The sequence below is a fragment of the Mauremys reevesii genome, linkage group 3, assembly GCF_016161935.1.
Source record: "Mauremys reevesii isolate NIE-2019 linkage group 3, ASM1616193v1, whole genome shotgun sequence".
NCBI lineage: Eukaryota > Metazoa > Chordata > Testudines > Geoemydidae > Mauremys > Mauremys reevesii.
Window position 1 is genome coordinate 84,954,128 of NC_052625.1, and position 18,399 is coordinate 84,972,526.

At 43.0% G+C, this 18,399-nt stretch overlaps 1 protein-coding gene across 1 annotated transcript; it reads right to left on the bottom strand.

Annotated features, from left to right (window-relative positions):
- Positions 1-3,430: 3,430 nt before the first annotated feature.
- On the bottom strand, positions 3,431-16,982 carry LOC120401649 (sulfotransferase 6B1-like). Its single transcript, XM_039531801.1, has 7 exons — positions 16,759-16,982; positions 14,480-14,619; positions 9,495-9,584; positions 8,681-8,807; positions 7,657-7,751; positions 6,970-7,126; positions 3,431-3,896 (listed from the first exon to the last, which is right to left on the bottom strand). The coding sequence occupies exons 1-7, from the start codon at positions 16,958-16,960 to the stop codon at positions 3,766-3,768; spliced, it is 942 nt and encodes a 313-aa protein (XP_039387735.1). The 5' UTR covers positions 16,961-16,982; the 3' UTR covers positions 3,431-3,765.
- Between the last annotated feature and the right edge of the window lie 1,417 nt (positions 16,983-18,399).

Here is an 18,399-nt window from a genome sequence, read left to right on the forward strand (position 1 = left end):
GTGGCAGTGGGTTGGGGTGCAGGATGGGTGAGGGTACAGCAGGGGCTCAAGGCAGTGGGTTGGGGTTCAGGGTGCAGCAGGGGGCTCAGGGCAGGGGGTCAGGGTATGGCAGGGGGTCGGGGTGTGGCAGGGGGCTCAGGGCAGTGGGTTCGACTGCAGGAGGGAATCGGGGGCGGGCTCTGGCACAACGCCCCGGGGGCAGGGCAGGCTCCCTGCCTGCCTGCCCTGCCCCCGTGCCACTCCGGCAAGCGGCTGGAATGTGCGGGAGCAGGGGCACAGGGGGGTGTGTGTTGCTGTTGCTTCAGGCACCGCCCCCAGCAGCTCCCATTGGCCGGGAATGGGGAACCGCAGCCAATGGGAGCTGCTGGGGGCGGTGCCTGAGCCAACATCAACAGATACCCCTGTGCCTCTCTTCCCCCAGGTTCTGTCCGCTTCCCAGAGCGACGCGGGTGCAGGGCAGGTGGGCAGGGAGTCTGCCCTGCCCCCGGTGCACATCGGGCTGGAGCTGCTCAAGGTAAATGCTGGGGGAGGGCGGGGGAGCCACGAGGAGCTCATGGGCCACAGAAAATTACCTCGCGGGCCGCATGTTTGAGACCCCTGGACAAAACAAACAAAGGATGGATGATAAAGCAGAGGCTTGGAGAGAAGTAACTTGCCAAAATTCACAAAGTAGGCCAGTGGATGAGCTGGCAGTAGACACAGGTCAACTGACTCCCAGGTTAACATCTTAGCCAATAGACCTGAAGCAATAGCTAGCTTTTCGTTAACAATGAGTTTCTGGCTACAGAAATAATTGTATTCATAGTTCAGTATTTAAAAAATTACTGCCCAGAGATAAAGGGCACACGTTAGCTTTGCTGAACTGAACAAAATACATTAGGTTTGATTATTCGCTGCCTCACCCTTTGCCCTTCCTGATTGGCTGCCACTTTGCACAGCCTCTCTGGCCTGTCTTAGCCCAGTCTAACAGGGAGGTGGGGCACGTGCCCCACCACACTGCCATTTATTCGGCCCCTGTTCCGCAAGCCCCGCCCCCCGGCCTCACCGTTCCCGCACCCCAAGCCGGCTGCATACCTTGCAGCCAGTCCGGTCCCAAACCGTGCCTAGAGACCAACTGTACACACTCGTGCATTTCCTCACCCTCGCGTCCTCCGACACCAAATGGTGGAACTATCTTCCACCTCAAGAGGGTGAGGAGCCCCAGTGGTCCAGCCTTTATTCCACCTTGGTCCCACGGCCTGCCAGGGACATCAGTTGGCAGCTCCTTCACAGAGCCGTGAGCATGGGCGTGTACCTGGCGCAGTTCACACCCGTCCCCGAGGCCTGCCCCTTTTGCAGCAGGAGGGAGAACCTGGCGCACGCTTATCTCGAATGCGCCAGGTTGCAGCCCCTATACCAGCTCCTCCAGAACCTCTTGTTGAGGTTCTGGCTGCACTTTTCCCTGCACCTGTTCCTTTTTGCACACCCCATCCATGGCCCCATGAAGTCGCGAGACCTCCTTGTCAACCTCCTCCTGGCCCTGGCCAAACTCTCCATCTACACTACCAGGAGAAGGATGCTGGACAAGGGGCTGCTCTGCAACTGTGGGGCCTATTTCCGTTCCTCCCTAGTTTCACGCATCTGGGCAGAGTTCCACTGGGAAGCGTCCTCTGGCTCCAAATCGCGCCTAGATACCAACTGTACACACTCATGCTCCACACACTGCATTTCCTCACCTTCGCGTCCCACCCAGACACCAAATGGTGTGACTAGGCTGGGGGAGGGGCTTTTAGAAGTGAGTGGGCTTGCGCCCGCCCACCTCCCTGGTTTTCCGATAGGACCACACTGCCGTTTAGCCAATCTATACATACTGGGTGAAGTTCTCCACTGGGTTACACCATTGAAAATCCACAGAAATTCCATAGATTTTGGCAAAATCAGTCCTGACTTAAACTGGTGTAACTGAGAGCAAAATCTGGCTCACTCGATGAATCTGCTTTATAAATCAATCCCTCCACCCTGCTGATAATCTTTGTTGATCTTATCTGAACTGCACCTAGTTTGTCAATATCTTTCTGGCAGTGAAGTTCTCAGAACTGAACACAATATTTCAGGCACAGTCAAGTAGAGCCACATAGAGAGGAAATATCACCTCTTTGTCTCATTAGGATTTTCCCTTTGCACCCTAAACTTGTACTGACCATTTCATAGCAGCCATATAGTATGACAAACTGAAATGTAGTTTGCTGTCCACTTTCATCCCTTTCAGCATTGCTGCTTCCTATATACTCCCACTGAATATATGTGTTTGAGATTATTTTTTCCTAGGGAAACAATAGGCATTTATTCAACTTATTGCTATTTCGCTATACTCTGGCCATTTTTATCATTTCTCTCTGACCTTCTGTATCATCTCTTTGCACTTGTTGGTGTTCTTGGCTCCAGTATTTGAACGACTGCCTTATCTTGACATCAGGTCAGCATGCCTGGAATATTATTATTCTTATCGAATTTTCTGTTGAATTTTAGTGCTTAGGAAAGATGCTGAATTTACAGCCGTGGAGATTAGAGTCTTCTCTTTATCCATATAATAAGTATCACATGGGCCATGGAAGCACCAGTGTCCTTACCCTCCCCTGCCAATCAGCTTTTCCCTGCCTACTGCATGGAAAGCTGAGGGTGCCGGGTATTTCAGTTTCCCTGTTCACTCAATTATTGCAATTATTACCACATCCAGTTAGTGTATTATATATTAGGCACACTTCAAACACCTTTTTCTGAAAGCCACTATCCCACTAGTGACCCTAAGCATCACGATGGGCTACCTCAAAACCTCAAGCCAAATTCTATGCCTCAGAGACCAACAGAATCTGTGAAAGAGCATATAAGCCATTGCTAGACTATAGTTTTAATTGTATTATAGCTACAGCAATAACAAAAGCAAGAGTTAAGAATGACACATAAAGAAAATTTGTTCAGAGCCTGACTCTGCTCTCCCTGACACCAATTTTGTACAGGTGTAACTTCACTGATTTCAACGGAGCTGCTGCTGATTGACACCCATAAAACAATTTTCGGATACTAACAGCGAAATACTCTGTGGGAATAAATGGGCACAATGCATCTGACTCCAATAGAGTTTCCCCCATTTACACCAGCAGGGAACTGGGCCATAAATCTGCAGACAAATTTCCCAAATCCGTTCAGAGCCAGACAAGACTCTATTTTCAGAAAGATGAAAAGCCTTAAGAAAATATTATGCTCCCTTTATTTTAATAAATTCTCTCTCTCTCCTTCCATTTCAGCAATTATGCTTATTATGGGTCTTCTTATGGAAAGATTTGTACTGACTTGAGCTGGGGTTGAACCAGGCCCTGTGTTTGGTAGAAATCCCTTTGTGAGGAACATGCCTCAGTTAAAACATTTTTTGAAAATATCTCCACATACCAAATGCTATTAAATATTTTACTGATGGAATTGGGTGAGATGAGACAACTGTAAGGGGGAAAGAGGGTAGTGAGGGAGAGAGGTTCTTCCAGGTGATATGTACTGGAGCAGTGGTGTAGTATTGGTCTGGGTCTGACTGATTACAATAGCATTGAATAAAGGTATGCAGTCTAAGCATGCTGAGAATCTGCTGTCACTGTAAAGAGAGCTGGAGTGTTGTGATCATTTACAAACATTCAGAGAAGTTTGAATCACTTGATCTATTTTTTTAGTGCATGTAATGCAACTGATCTGATAGAATTGTGGGGAACTGTTGCTTTAACAATGTTTTCTTAGTCCTCAGGCTTTGCAGTACACCTCATACTTCATCTTTCCTCCCAGCTTAGTTCTTGCTAGGCGTTCTTCAAACATTTTGTCCATTTCTTGGTTCTGATCTTCATTAAAAAGGTTCTTCCAGTCGCTAACACTACCTACAAAGAAGCAACATTTATGTATGTATTAGTATGTATAACACATGTACAAAAACTTTGAAAATGAGGAATTTAGCATTCCTGTTTTTTTCTAAAGATCAGTCATTTTGATCACTTTAGCTAACTGGAGTGTGTTGCTATGATTTTTAAACACAAGGCCTGATTCAGTGTTACTTCAGTGTAATACTACTGATGTCAGTAGAATTACTCCAGTGTAAAACTGCTAGAATAGAGTCCATCTCATTAAGCTTCATTGACTAATACAGTATAGACATAAAAAGGAATATGAATCTCATTTAAGGAAATAAAGTAATTACTAGGACTTTACGCAGTACAGTTTTGTGAGGCAGCATTGAGCAAATAAAGAGGAATTACTTGTCTGAATTCCCCTTAACAGATGACTGTGAGACTGGTATTCACAGCAGCAGCAGTAATGTACTATGGCCTCCCAAGAGAAGGGACAGGAATCATAGAACCATAGGACTGGAAGGGACCTCGAGAGGTCATCTAGTCCAGTCCCCTGCACTCATGGCAAGACTAACTATTATCTAGACAATCCCTGACAGGTGTTTGTCTAACCTGCTCTTAAAAACCTCCAATGATAGTGATTCCACAACCTCCCTAGGCTATTTATTCTAGTGCTTAACAACCTGAAAGGAGTTTATCAAAATGTTTAATGTCTAAACCTCCATTGCTGCAATTTAAGCCCATTTCTTTTTGTACTAGCCTCAGAGGTTAATGAGAACAATTTTTCTCCCTCCTCCTTTTAACAGCCTTTTATGTACTTGAAAACTGCTATCATGTCCTCCCTTCTCCAGACTAAACAAACCCAGTTTTTTCAATCTTCCCTCGTAGATCATGTTTTCTAGACTTTTAATCATTTTTGTTATTTTCCTCTGGATTTTCTGAAATGTGTCCACATCCTTCCTGAAATGTGATGCCCAGAACGGGACATAAAACTCCAGTTGAGGATGTATCAGCTCAGTGTAGAGTGGAAGAATTACTTCTTGTATCTTGTTTACAACATTCCTGCTATTACATCCCAGAATGATCTTTGCTTTTTCTGCAACAGCATTACACTGTTGACTCATAGTTAGCTTGTGATCCATTATGACCCCCTGATCCCTTTCCACAGTACAGTTTCCTAGGCAGTCATTTCCCATTTTGTATGTGTGCAACTGATTGTTCCTTCCTAAGTAGAGTACTTTGCATTTGTCCATATTTAATTTCATCCTGTTTTCTTCGGACCTTTTCTCCAGTTCGTCCATATCATTCTGAATTTTAATCCTGTCCTCCAAAGCACTTGCAACCCTTCCCAGCTTGTTGTTATCCACAAATGTTAAAAGTGTACTCTCTATGCCATTATCTAAATCATTGATGAAGATATTGAACAGAACCAGGACCAATCCCTGGGGGACCCCACTTGATATGCTCTTCCAGCTTGACTATGGACCACTGATAACTACTCTCTGGGAATGCTTTTCAAACCAGTTATGTACCCACCTTATAGTAAGGTGACCAGATGAGTGGGAGAAAATATCGGGACATATGGGTGGAGCGGGGGGGCGGGTGCTGCCAGCGGAGCAGCAAAAATAAATAAATAAATAAATAAATAAAAAAGGCGAGTGCTGCCAGCAGAACGAAATATCGGGACAAATTGCGTCCCGACCAAAGATCAGTCAGGACGTGGGATAAACACCTAAATATCGGGATGGTCCTGAATTTATCGGGATGTCTGGTCACCCTACCTTATAGTAGCTTCATCTAGGTTGTATTTCCCTAGTTTGTTTATGAGAAGATCATGTGAGACAGTATCAAATGTCTTACTAAAGTCAAAGATATACTACATCTACTGCTTCCCGCCACTCACCAGGCTTGTTACCCTATTTGTTTTTGACAAATCCATGCTGTTTTTTACTTATCATCTTATCTTCTAGGTGCTTGCAAATTGTTTTCTTAATTATTTTCTCCATTATCTTTCCGGGTACTGAAGTTAAGCTGAATGGTCCATAATTCCCCGGGTTGTGCTTAGTCCCCTTTTTATAGATTGTCTCTATATTTGCCCTTTTCCAGTCCTCTGGAATCTCTCCCATCTTCCATGATGTTTTGAAGATAATTGCTAATGGCTCAGATATCTCCTCTGTTAGCTCCTTGAGTATTCTACGGTGTATTTCATCAGGCCCTGGAGACTTGAGGACATCCACCTTATCTAAGTAATTTCTAACTTGTTCTTTCCCTATTTTAGCCTCAGATCTTACCTCATTTTCCTTGGCATTCACTATGTTAGACATCCAATTGCTACTAAACTTTTTGGTGAAAACTGAAACAAAAAAGTTGTTAGTACTTCTACCATTTCCACATTTTTTGGTTATTGTTTTTCCCCCTCATTGAGTAACAGGCCTACCCTGTTCTTAGTGTTCCTCTTGCTGCTAATGTATTTGTGGAAATACAAAGCTGCAATGCTGTGTATACTCTTATTGCTAGCCCATGCCCAGATTCATGCCACTGCATTTTCACTACTATTTTTACCCATGCTAGCTAAATTAAAGTGAGCATGAGTAGGCCTACCTGAGCTGCAGTCAGACCTCTGATTGCAGTGTAGACACACCCTGATGCAAACTGGATTAGCTTTAAGACCAAAATAAAAAAATACCCACTTTGGGTCCCCAGTACCATCCAAGCTCTGCAGCTGGCCCTATATCCGTTTGACTGTAGGGGAGGAAACAACTTATTGCTAAATTCCCACACTCTGTGTCTCTCCTCACCCCAAACTCAAGAGGGTCAGCTTTGGCAGGGGCAAAAGGTGTAGATGGTAAGGAATACAAATGTCCAAAGGCAGGTGTCCAAAGTTAGCTAAAGGATTTTTTCTGACATTCTCCTTTAAAAAGGAATTTCTGATGAAATGTTAATTTGTATGCAACACGGGTCTTCAAATATTTTTATCAAATGAAAATAAAATGCATTTGCTGTTAATAAATGCTAGTGTTATGTCTGCAAAAAAGAAGTAGGAGATGATTTGCCAAAGCTGCTGGGAGACTGGTTGTTGCATCTTTGGAACTTTTTAGGAATTCACCTTTGCGGAAAAGAACGTTGCCAAATGCACCATGAGTTTTGTGGGCATTCTCTTTCATAGCCTGGAAGCTGCTCCTATCTGCAACCGCTTGAAGCTGTTCCTCAGTCAAGGGCAACACGAAGAATTCAGCTATCTTTTTCACTGCCAAAGCCCTGTTCTGGAGAGAGGACAGATGTTTTTCAAATAAAATGCATTGTTTTAGTTCTGTGGCAATTCCACTTACAGTAGCTGGCTCGATACTTTCCTGTAGTGTGTTTAGAGGGCTTCAGTGTGACTGAAGTGGTGCATAGATCTTATGCTGGCCCTCTGTATAGAGGTGAATTGCACCCAGTGTTAGGAAAGCTGTTAGACTTAGTCTCTACATAGCTGAGGTCACAATATACTGGCTATACACACCTATACAATTGAATGCCTATTCAGATAGGGATATGCATATCAGTTATTTGGGAATTAGGCTTTTAAAAGATTTTGGCTCATACTAGAGCTGATCAGAAAGCAGGGGGAAATCATGAAAAAGTGGTTCCATTTTTTTTTTCTCATTGAAATTTCAGCAAAAAAAATATTATCAGAAATCAAATAGGTGAACATTTTGGCTAGCTCTATTTCATATGGTAAACCACTGGTGCTTTGGAGTTCACTCAAAAGACAATCTGTATAATTGTTACCTGAACACTTCAGTAACCTCACCTCTTTCAGTTCTTCATAGGTTATGGTCATAACATTTTCATCGTCAACATGCTTGCTCCATTCACAAATATAGTCAAAATAGGAGCCCCAAGGCACTGGAGGACACCAAAGAATCATATAAATTAATAATTATTAACATAAATAATGGCTGAAGACTGAGTATATTTCTTAAAACCTAGACTGATAGTTAGAACTTCAGACTGACCCCTCTTCCAGGCAGCACAGTCTCATGGCACTTGATGTTTACTTAGCCCACTAAAGACATAATAGGATTTAGTCCAGTTCTGGGTACCAGAATTTTAGGAGTTTTACTTAGAAACATCTAGGTTCCTTTTATTCCTCAAACACTCTGTATTGGAAATTAATTGTCATCCCTTAACTATAAAAATAAGTCAAGAGATGCAGCTAGATTGTTTTGCCTGGTTTGAATGGTTTTGGTTATTTACTGTGATATTTTTAAAAATATATTTGCTATTTATTCATTTGCCAACAATAGAAAGCCACCTTTTAATAAACTGATTTGTGGCAGGCCAGATTAAAACAAAAGTTACATCTGTGGACTTTGCAAACAAAGGAGAAAGGGTTCCCTAGCTGAAGAGTTCCCTATTGCCCCCTTCCACAGCAATAAAAATGTATCCCCCGACATTCTTTGGAGAGATCTGCCTCAAAATCCTTACCTACCAGTGAAGGGAGAGGGGAGTTCCAGTTCATTCTGTTCATAGAACTTTAGCCTTGGGCCCAAAAGCCTGGGTCAGCAACTTCGGCTTCCTTATAAACTCTAGATTGCTCCCATGAGACTGTTTCCTCCTTATCCTCAATGATTTTTATAAAAATGATACATGTTCCTACAACTAGCCCCTTTTAACAGAAGATTGTCTGAATTTTTAAAGATCCTTCTATTAACCTAGTCATTTTTGTGATAAAATAAAATGAAAAAGCGTAATGAATCTGGGTTACAAAGTCCATATTTTCAAATGTAGTCTATGCATTGAATAATTGGGATAGGTAGAAAAAGGAACAGTACTTTTTCCAGTCATGAAAGCTGTGAAGAACTCATCCCAGGTCTCATAAGAGGGAAGTGGAGACATGCCATTGGTAAAATGGTAAAAAGATGTAGCTACGTCTTTGGGATTTCGAACAAGCACCAGTACCTAGAAAATTAATACATATATATATATATATATATTTCTGGAGTGAGACATAGCAAAATGGCAGTATCAGAAAAATAATATGTAATTATAATATTGCTAATTTCTTGGACCTCATATATTAGGCACAGAAATAATAATTTAATCCTATAGGCAGAGGATGCAATTTTTTCATTATTCCTCATTAGATTTCAAAGATTATTGGCTACATTCATTTAAATGTGCTTGTCCTGATCTCCCCAAATTAATTATACACTATCTGCATGTGCTTTGTGTGAAACAAGACTCCTTCGCCCCTTTGGGTTAGTGAATGTTCTTAAAATAAACTGGATTAAAAGTTACAAGGGCAAATTCAGAGGTCACATTGGAAAAAATAAATGGTGGTACTCAAGCTCCACCCACACCAAAGCCCCTCCACTAGTGACACCAAAATGAGAGACCACCCACAGTAGACTGTGTAGCAATTCCTCTATCACTGGAGGATCCCTCTTCTACTGAGTGATCCTTATGGGGCTGGATACACTCTCGGACTTCATTGTAATGTGATGTGAAGTAGCTATGCTGTACCAGAGGACTAGGCCCTAAAAGTGGCCATACTGAGCACTTGGTACCTATGATGTAGACTTTTTAAATGACAGTGGAAGTCTAAAGGGGCCTGAAAATTCTACTGACATTTAAATGAGCACTCACCTTGGCTTTATTCTTGAAGATGGACTCAGGTAGATTGTGTGGCAGGAGATGAGTGAATATAACTCTTCTAGAAGGTAATTTCTCCATCCGCTTTAATACAAATTGAAAGAAGAGGAAAAGCAGACAAATCAATTAATGTAACATTACATTTTATGTAACCCTATGCCAAAATACCCCATTGCTGGTATATCAACGGCTTTAGAAAGCTCTGCTGAGCTGATAGCAGTTTTCATGTCTTAGGAGTTCTGTGATTTTTCTGGGACCAGTGTCTCTAATCTATAGACACCCCTGAGTGTAGACCTGGCTAGTACCCAACAGGTAAAGTGAAATATGATTTCACACTTCCCCCTACATGATGGAACACATCTAAAAATAAGGAACAGAATCTAACTGGAGAATGAGGGAAAAGGGAGATGAGCACTGAAAGACCTTGTTTGGGGTCAAAAGGGGGAGTTACAAAGATGCGGGGGGGGATCAGTTGGGACTAAGGGTAGATTTACACTTACCTTCCGGGTCGACGCGGTGAGTTCGACTTCCCGGAGTTCGAACTATCGCGTCTGATCTAGACGCGATAGTTCGCACTCCGGAAGCGCTGTTGTCGACTCCGGTACTCCACCACTGCAAACGGCGGTGGCGGAGTCGACGGGGGAGCCGCGGAGTTCGACCCCGCCGCGTCTGGACGGGTGAGTAGGTCGAACTAGGGTACTTCGAATTCAGCTACGCTATTCACGTAGCTGAATTTGCGTACCCTAGTTCGACCCGCCTTCTTAGTGTAGACCAGGCCTATGAGAGAGGGAGTTGGAAACCAGAAGAAGGAAAGCGGTCTAGTTGGGTTGAGAGGGGGAGAGAAAGATGGGACAAGGAGAAGAGAGGCACCTAGGAAAAAGGGATAGCCCAGAAAGTTCAGGACAAGCATCTGAGCTCTGACTCCTCTTGGCTGTATCTTTCGAAGAGTCCCCATCAGTAACTAGCATCCCTGTTTGCAGTCTCAGCAAAAAGGCCAAGGACTGCATAGGCACTGGGGATGGAGCTACTCTGTCACCTCTAGAGTTAGCTCGTCTAGGTCGCCACTAAGACATGTTGGCAAGACAGCACAGGGAGCCTCTCACTAACTCTGCAGAAGCTATATATCTTTTCTGGATAAATTAACTTAATCTTTCCCAAGCACTAAGCTCACATCAGAAAAAATACTAAGTACACGAATGAAAATGTTAACAAATACACAGACTGGAGGCAGTGAGCAGCAGAGCAGTGATGGATTGAATCAGCGTGGTACTGGTGCAAGAGGTATTTCATCTAGGATTAAGCACCCAGGCCTAATCCACAAAGGGACTTAGTCATTGCAATGCTCAGTATTCCCTCACCTGGTTTTTAGGTCCCTAGAAAACCACAGGAACCACACTGTGATCCACAAAGCCTGAATTAGACAACTGAGGCTCCCTATACAATGGATGGGGAGAGACAGGTGCCTTAGAATACGATCTGCAAAGCCAGCATGCTGGGAAGGAGCCACCTAAATTAGCCAATGGGAGACACAGGTAAGAAGGTGTATGCTAAGCCCTCAGATATAGTGCTTAAGTCTGGGCTACAGGGAGGTGCCTATCTCTGCTAGTGATCCACAAACTTAGGCACTCCTCTGCCTAAGTCACATATGATGCTGGCAGACCAGGTGCAAGCTCATGCCAAGGCCCCTATGCCTCACCTGAACACTGACAAATGCACAGCTGGAAACCAGTCTGGATTACCTGTGTGTTCGTGTTGTTAAAATTGATATTAGGTTTATAAAAGAGTTTAGTGTTTAGACATTATGAAATGCTTGTAAGTTGCTGCCCATATTAATCTTACTTATAATATCTGTATCCCACGTTATACGGTAATATTTGTTTGTTCGATAATGGTAAAAGTGTTTGCTCTGAAACTGTAAACCCCCACAGTCAGGAGAGAAATATTACGAGTGTGAAATACTAGTTTGCCACAAGAGGCATTATGTCCTGCACAGCAAAAGAAGGCCCATAGACACCAGACAAACAATTGTGGCACATCAGAGGACAAAGACTTTGTTGATTGCTCGCTCCCTCCTACATCCATGAACAGGAAATGTGCATGTGAACTTTTCCCATTAGCTTGAACTCTGAGGGTAGGTTTACACTTACCTTCCGGGTTGACGCGGTGAGTTTGACTTCTCGGAGTTCGAACTATCGCGTCTGATCTAGACGCGATAGTTCGAACTCCGGAAGCGCTGCGGTCGACTCCGGTACTCCACCACTGCAAACGGCGGTGGCAGAGTCGACGGGGGAGCCGCGGAGTTCAACCCCGCCGCGTCTGGATGGGTGAGTAGGTCGAACTAGGGTACTTCGAATTCAGCTACGCTATTCACGTAGCTGAATTTGCGTACCCTAGTTCGACCCCCCCCTTCTTAGTGTAGACCAGGCCTGATGGAAGGGAATAAACATCCCTGACAAGAAGACACTGTATCTTTATGCTGCTTGGACTCTGAGGGGCAAGGATTACTAAACATAAGCAAAAGATCCCCAGTTTTTGGCCTGGGTTAGACCCAAAGGACATATAGAGCTTGCTTATTATAGAAGCGTCTACACCTTTTGGAACCTAAGTCTGTAATTCATTTACCTGCTTTAACCTTGTAAATAACTCTCTCATCTCTTTTTCTTAGTTAATAAATCTTTAGATAGTTTATTATAGGATTAGCTACAAGAGTTCTCTTTGGTGTGAGATCTAAGGTGCAACTGACCTGGGGTAAATGACTGGTCCTTTGGGACTGGGAGTAATCTGAATATTGTTGTGATTTTTGGTGTAAGGGGCTGTGTATCACAAAAGCAAGCTTGCCTACGTGACCAGATAGACTGGAGTGCCCACGGGGACTGTGTGTGGCACCATATTAAGGCTGTTATAGTGCTTGAGAAGTTCACACTTGATACCTGGTTGGTGAAATCTAAGTATAGAGTTCACAACGAGCTTTGGGTTTGTGTCCTGAATCTTAACAGTGTGCCCTGAGGGTGGGACTCATGCTCTTGAGACACTCCAGATAGCTTGACAGTATGGTGAGCTTGATCTGGTAGGTGTGCTCAGAGTCAGCATTTCTCAAATGTGGCCACCATGGCAGCAGGCGGCCACCAGGGGCTTTTCTTGCAGCCACAGCCTCCTGGGCTGGGGGAGATGTGGGAAAGTAGCAGCCCATCCCCTTCCCTGTTGCTCCTGGATGCCCCGCCTTGGTGTTGGTTGCTTGGGCCACCAACAGGGGTTGGGCCCTGTCCCCCTCTGGAGACACCTGGGGCACAATATTGGAGGAGCAGGCACCCAGTGAGTTCCCCACCTTCCTGGGGGCAGTGAGGTTCAGGCTTTGGGCTTTAGCTTTGGGGTGGCATGGTGGCAGGCTCTGGCCCCAGAGCTTCGGGCTCCAGCTGCGCAGCAACAGGCCCCAGGCTCCCACTGTGGGGCTTCAGGCTCCATCCCCCCACTGCCTCCCCTGGACTCCCATCCGGGGCTTAACTTGTCCCCAGGCTTGGCAGGGCTGAGTAAGTCTGCTGTGAAAACTGATACTTGTATGTTTGTTAATATCACTTTTCACAATGGACTTCCTAGCTAGCAATAAATAAATGACAATGATTAGGGTGTGTATATGTGCAATTTATTTGTTTTTTCCTAAAGCTAATTAAGTATTTTAGGAAAAAGTGTGAGAGCGGCCACTAGCAAGAGTTGGTGGCCGCACCCTGAGGCCACTAAAAAAATTGTCCTGAGAACCCAGATGTACATAAAACAACTGGGGTAGGGGTGCAGGATGGAAACGAGGAGAAGGAACACCTCCCTTTTAATCTTTAGTCCTGTGGTGAGGGTACTCACTGAGAACATGCGAGATCCCCCCCCACCCCGGTTCAACTCCCCCTTGTGCCTGATGAGGTGAATGGATTTGAACAAGAAACTCTCACCAGTCATGTGAGTGCTTTAATCAATGGACTATGGAGTGACACTCTTTTTCTCACCTAATTAATATTCAATTAGTCAAGTAAAGTGGAACAACTTCTGTAAGAGAGACTGAAGGAGGTCCACACCAGAAGATCCCATAGTCCAGTAGTCAAGGCACTCACCTGAGAGGTGGCAGATCTCTGTTCAGATCCTTTCTACTCATCGGGTACAGGGTGGACTTGAACCAGTGGTCTCTTGCATTCTGCTGGGCTAAAGAGTATAAGGGAAGTGGTTCACTCCTCCACTGCCCATTTCAGGTAGAGCTAGGTGGCCTCTTGAGCATGCCTACTGGATTGGACTCAGCACACCAGTTAGGCAGAGGAACACCTATTTTCTCCAGTGTGTGGATTGCACAGGAATTAGTGGGGAAGCTAGACATCTGGATGCCTAGGGAGGTCGCTGTGCACATGCCCAGAGGCAGAAACATAGGTTCCTTGAGAAGTTTTACTGCAAAAACTTAAGTGGCATGTGAGTTTGGGCACCTACAGGGTTAGATGGAAACCAATCAGGAGTTTTGTGGATCACAGTGGAGCCTAAAATTGGGACTTCAGCACCTAAGAACCTTTGTGGGTCTGGCCCCAGCTCTTGCTTTTCCATTCTATTCCATGGTTTTTGTATTTTACTTTGTATGGAACTGCTCCTTATACCCTATTTGGAATAATATATTATTGAGTTTTTGTAAGTGTCTCATGTAATTGCTATTAATTTGCGTTCTCCTCAACTCTTTCTGACTGCCCATTTACCAGCATTTCCCCCTGAATTGGGTGGCACATGCAGGATTTATTCTAGTCACAGCAATTGCTGTAGTTGGACAGAGACCTTTCTTTGCAAGGGGTATTTCACACACCTTGTTGTCATCAATTATATGTGAAACAGTATGTCTCAGCAGTTTCAGTAAGTGTTCAGGCCCAGATCCTCAAAGGAATTTTGGCACCTAACTCCCATTTATTTCCATGGGAGTTAGGTGCCTAAATACCTTTGAGGATCTGGTCCTCAGTTCCCACCTGATATTTCTCAGCATCTCCAACTTCAAGGTAGGGAAATTCTTCCAGTTCCTCATCATTCAGGCTATTTGTTTCATCTTCATTATTCTCTGCAGATGTTGTTACCAAGTCAGTTAAGATCTGGCCAACCCAATTGGTACCTTAAAAATATACAGAATTGGTTTAAAAACCTTTGGGGAAAAAATAATTTCTCAGATTTCAATGTATATACAGCAATTGGAAAGCTTTGTACACAGTGTATTAACTAATGGACATGAAAAATCAATGCGCTTCAAGGAGTTAAATAAATTATGTCTGGGCCTAGAAGACAAACTGGGCCCAGACTTGATAGCAAGAGCTCCAGGGCTTCCTAAAAGAGCATAATTCAGGTCTGCTCTTTTCCTGTAATGGAAGAGAAGCCTATCTAACTTAGCTTGTAGTGACATGAAAAATAACATGAGGCTAAATTTGCATATAAATTGTTTGTTTTGAAATATTTTTTCCTAATGCTTATTCTACTGCAAATAAACATACTGATTTTTAAAAGGCAGTTGGTCACTATATCACTGGTCTCAGGCTCCCAAAGGGAAGAAATTCAGGTTTCCAGTTGGACCTGCATGGTAATAAGTGGTTGGCATAGATGTAGTGTTGAATCCTGATCCCCATCTAAGGGTGGGGAAGTTGTGAAATTCAACACCTGAGACAGGTAAGGGCACGAAGCCCAGCACCTGAACAACAGGTGCACTGAGAGAGACTAGACAGGAGACAGAGATGCACACAGCCTCAGCAGCGTGACACTTACCATACATGAAGTTCAGTTAGATAATACAGGAATATTAATCAAAACCAACAAGAAATATTCTGGTTCCGCAGTGAATTGTAATCTCTAACTGATCCTGTTGTTACTTTGTCAAAACTCCTGTTAAGCCAAATGCATCCCTAATGTGACTCCAAGTCAGTGATGCTACATCAGGATTGAATTTGCTCCATTAACTTCTGTTCTTGGTTACATTTTATACATTAGAAGCAGTATATGGGAATTATTAAAACCACTGACATCTATTTTAATTAGGCTTGGAAACCAACAGAATGGAGAATAGAGACCCATTTTATATCTATTTAAGTAGTTCTAGATTAGTTATAAGAGACCTTTTCCTCTTCTTTTTTCTGGTGAAAGTTTTCTGAAGACCTGACTGGGACTTTAAAAATCTAGCCAAGTCTGAAGACTGTGCTGTATAGTAACTTGTTATACTGGTAGGGAAAGTTGTGCATAGAACTCCAGTTTGTAAAACTATCTACTAGAAAGTGATATTTTGATGCATCAAGTGTAAGAGAGCATAGAGTGAGTTCTCACCCTTAGCCTCGCATTTCCTGACATTTGGGTGCTGGATTTCTCAATCTTTATTGTTGCATTAATGACAATTACCCCCTCGCCCATGGAATTTTTGTAAGACTGGGGAGAAATGCCAGCAGAGTAGATGTGGGATAATCTGCCTCCCATGCTAAATCTAATTCTCATCTCTAATAGTTAGAGATTGGCTTAAGCCCTTAATCATCAAATTTAATAACTCTTCTAAAAGTTTTATCATAATTAAGATAACTAGATATTCTTGTCTTCCATGTAAATGTCCTGTCCCTTTTTGAATCTTCATAAACTCTTTGCTTCAGTGACTTCCTGTGGCAATAAATTCTAGCCTTTAAAGTTTCATACAGAATAACTTTCAGTTTCATCACCCAACTAGGACTGAGTGAAATCTATGGAAAGAAAAAATTACAAGAATTAATGGAGAATTATTCACTAATTCACTTTCCATGATTTCACAATCCTAACATTTCAATTTTTCAAGAAGTTTCAGAAGACTGCAATGTTTTTAATAGGAAGAAACTAAAAGAAACTAAAGAATGTTGCGCATGAGAAACCAAATGCTAAATTTTATGCAAAAATACGTATTCATAAATGTTGCAAATGTAACATGTACCATACTACAAAACAATGTATATGCACCACAGAAGCGAGTAATGTTTGCTGTGAAAACTATTACTTTGATTTTCCTAACCTGTGCATTTAAATTTTTAACCATAACATTGACAATAACAATAGCAATGGCATTTCTTTGGCAAGGAATATGAGATAAATCATTTTGTTTCTCTCATTCATATGAATAATTCCCATTGCCATATCTTCCTAACCAAGGTTATTTAACATAAACTGAAACAATTTGTTCACAGTTTTAACTACAGCCTGGTTATTTATAATTATATTACACCTTATATTTCCATAGCAAACAAATTATATTCACCAGATTTAGGATACCCTGCTAGGATCACATCCTCCTGCCTGGCTTCAAAGGACTCAAGAGCCTTGAATATTTCAGGACTGCACACAGTTGTGGGGTAGAGAATCCCCTTGTAAGAAAAAAGCAGATCATCACGGTCCATTGTGTCACCAACAGCAATTGCCTTATCCACCAGATCAATGAATTTCTTCCTATGGTTTGCCATTCTCCTCTCTCTTGATGTAAAGCTGTATGCAGATAGAGACAGGTGCAGACTATCTTTTAGTAGGCCTTTTATGGATCAAGTGAACAACATTTGACTCCTCCCTATTCATCTGTAGAGAGAGATACAGCCCCAGACAAAGAGCCTGATCTAGCTCGCGTTGGAGTAATTTACAGTCCTGTCATTGACATCAGTGGGAGTTGGAGAAGACCAAAAGAGGAAAACAAGGGAATTAAATTGCTTCTTAAGCCAAAACTCTTATATAATTTCAAAATATCACGTGTAAAAGATTGCTGTAGAATGAGTACATAGTGCACGTGTACATAATACATTAGTGACATGCCAAAAATTACACTGATGCCAGGCTCCTGTTGGGATGGTACATGCCCCAAAGTAGGTTTCCCATGGTAACCCTGCCCTTTTACATAAACATTATACTGGGATTTTTCTTTACTCAATCACATCATTTTTTGAGTCCTGAGACCTGAAGAGTGGCCTCCATGTAGGGCTTGTAGCTGCAGAAGTCGCCTGCTAGGGTGGGTCACCACAGGCTCCATTTGGTGGCCTTCAGGGTACAATGGCTAGCTCCTCCTTTCAGCCAAACATTTTCTCAAGTTTGGAGTGAAACGATGGAGTTTTTACTATCTAGTGGTTGAGGGGTGGCTGTACATATGAGTACATAATGTTTTATTAATGATTATTATGTTTATATTAATATAGATCAATTGGTGGCTGTTTCAAGGGATGAAATCCTGGCTCCATTGAACTCAAAGGCAAAGCTCCCATTGACTCCAGTGAGGCCAAAATCTCTGCCTTGAGGAGCATCTATGGTCTCAGCCTTTCTCATGCTGTATTCCCATGAGCAATAAATCCCATTCTCCTCATTCACTGAATCCCATTTTCACAATTCCAATCACTTATCTGAAGACTTTGGGACCCTCCTTAAATTCTTCTGTCTGCACAGGACTTTGCTAAATTCTTCAAAGAGAGAACTGAGACCATATTAGGGTTAGGGTGGGGTTTTGGTGGTAGAATCACAGCCCACTTTTTTTCAAACCCTACCCCAATGAAATAATTTGGGATCTGTGTGGGAAATCTTAAGGGATTTCCCTCCTGCAGGTATTTCTTCAGGACGGGGTGCGTGGACTCTTTGCTATGGATGGATTTTTATGATCAGGCACAACAGTAAGATTAGGTCATGCCAGAATGGAGATTAGTGGTGGAAAGCCAGCTAGAAAAAATGAGTTTTGAAGAGGGATTTGGAGGAGAATTATGTATCTTGGCAAAAGGCTTGATAAAGTCTTAGTAATATGAGCTCTCAGTACAGCATTCTGCTATTAAACATTTGCTAAGAGATTGGGAGAGAGCACGATACTTTATACAGATTATATAAAATGTGCAAATTCACAAGGCGGTCTGAATGCACCAAATGTGAAAAGGAG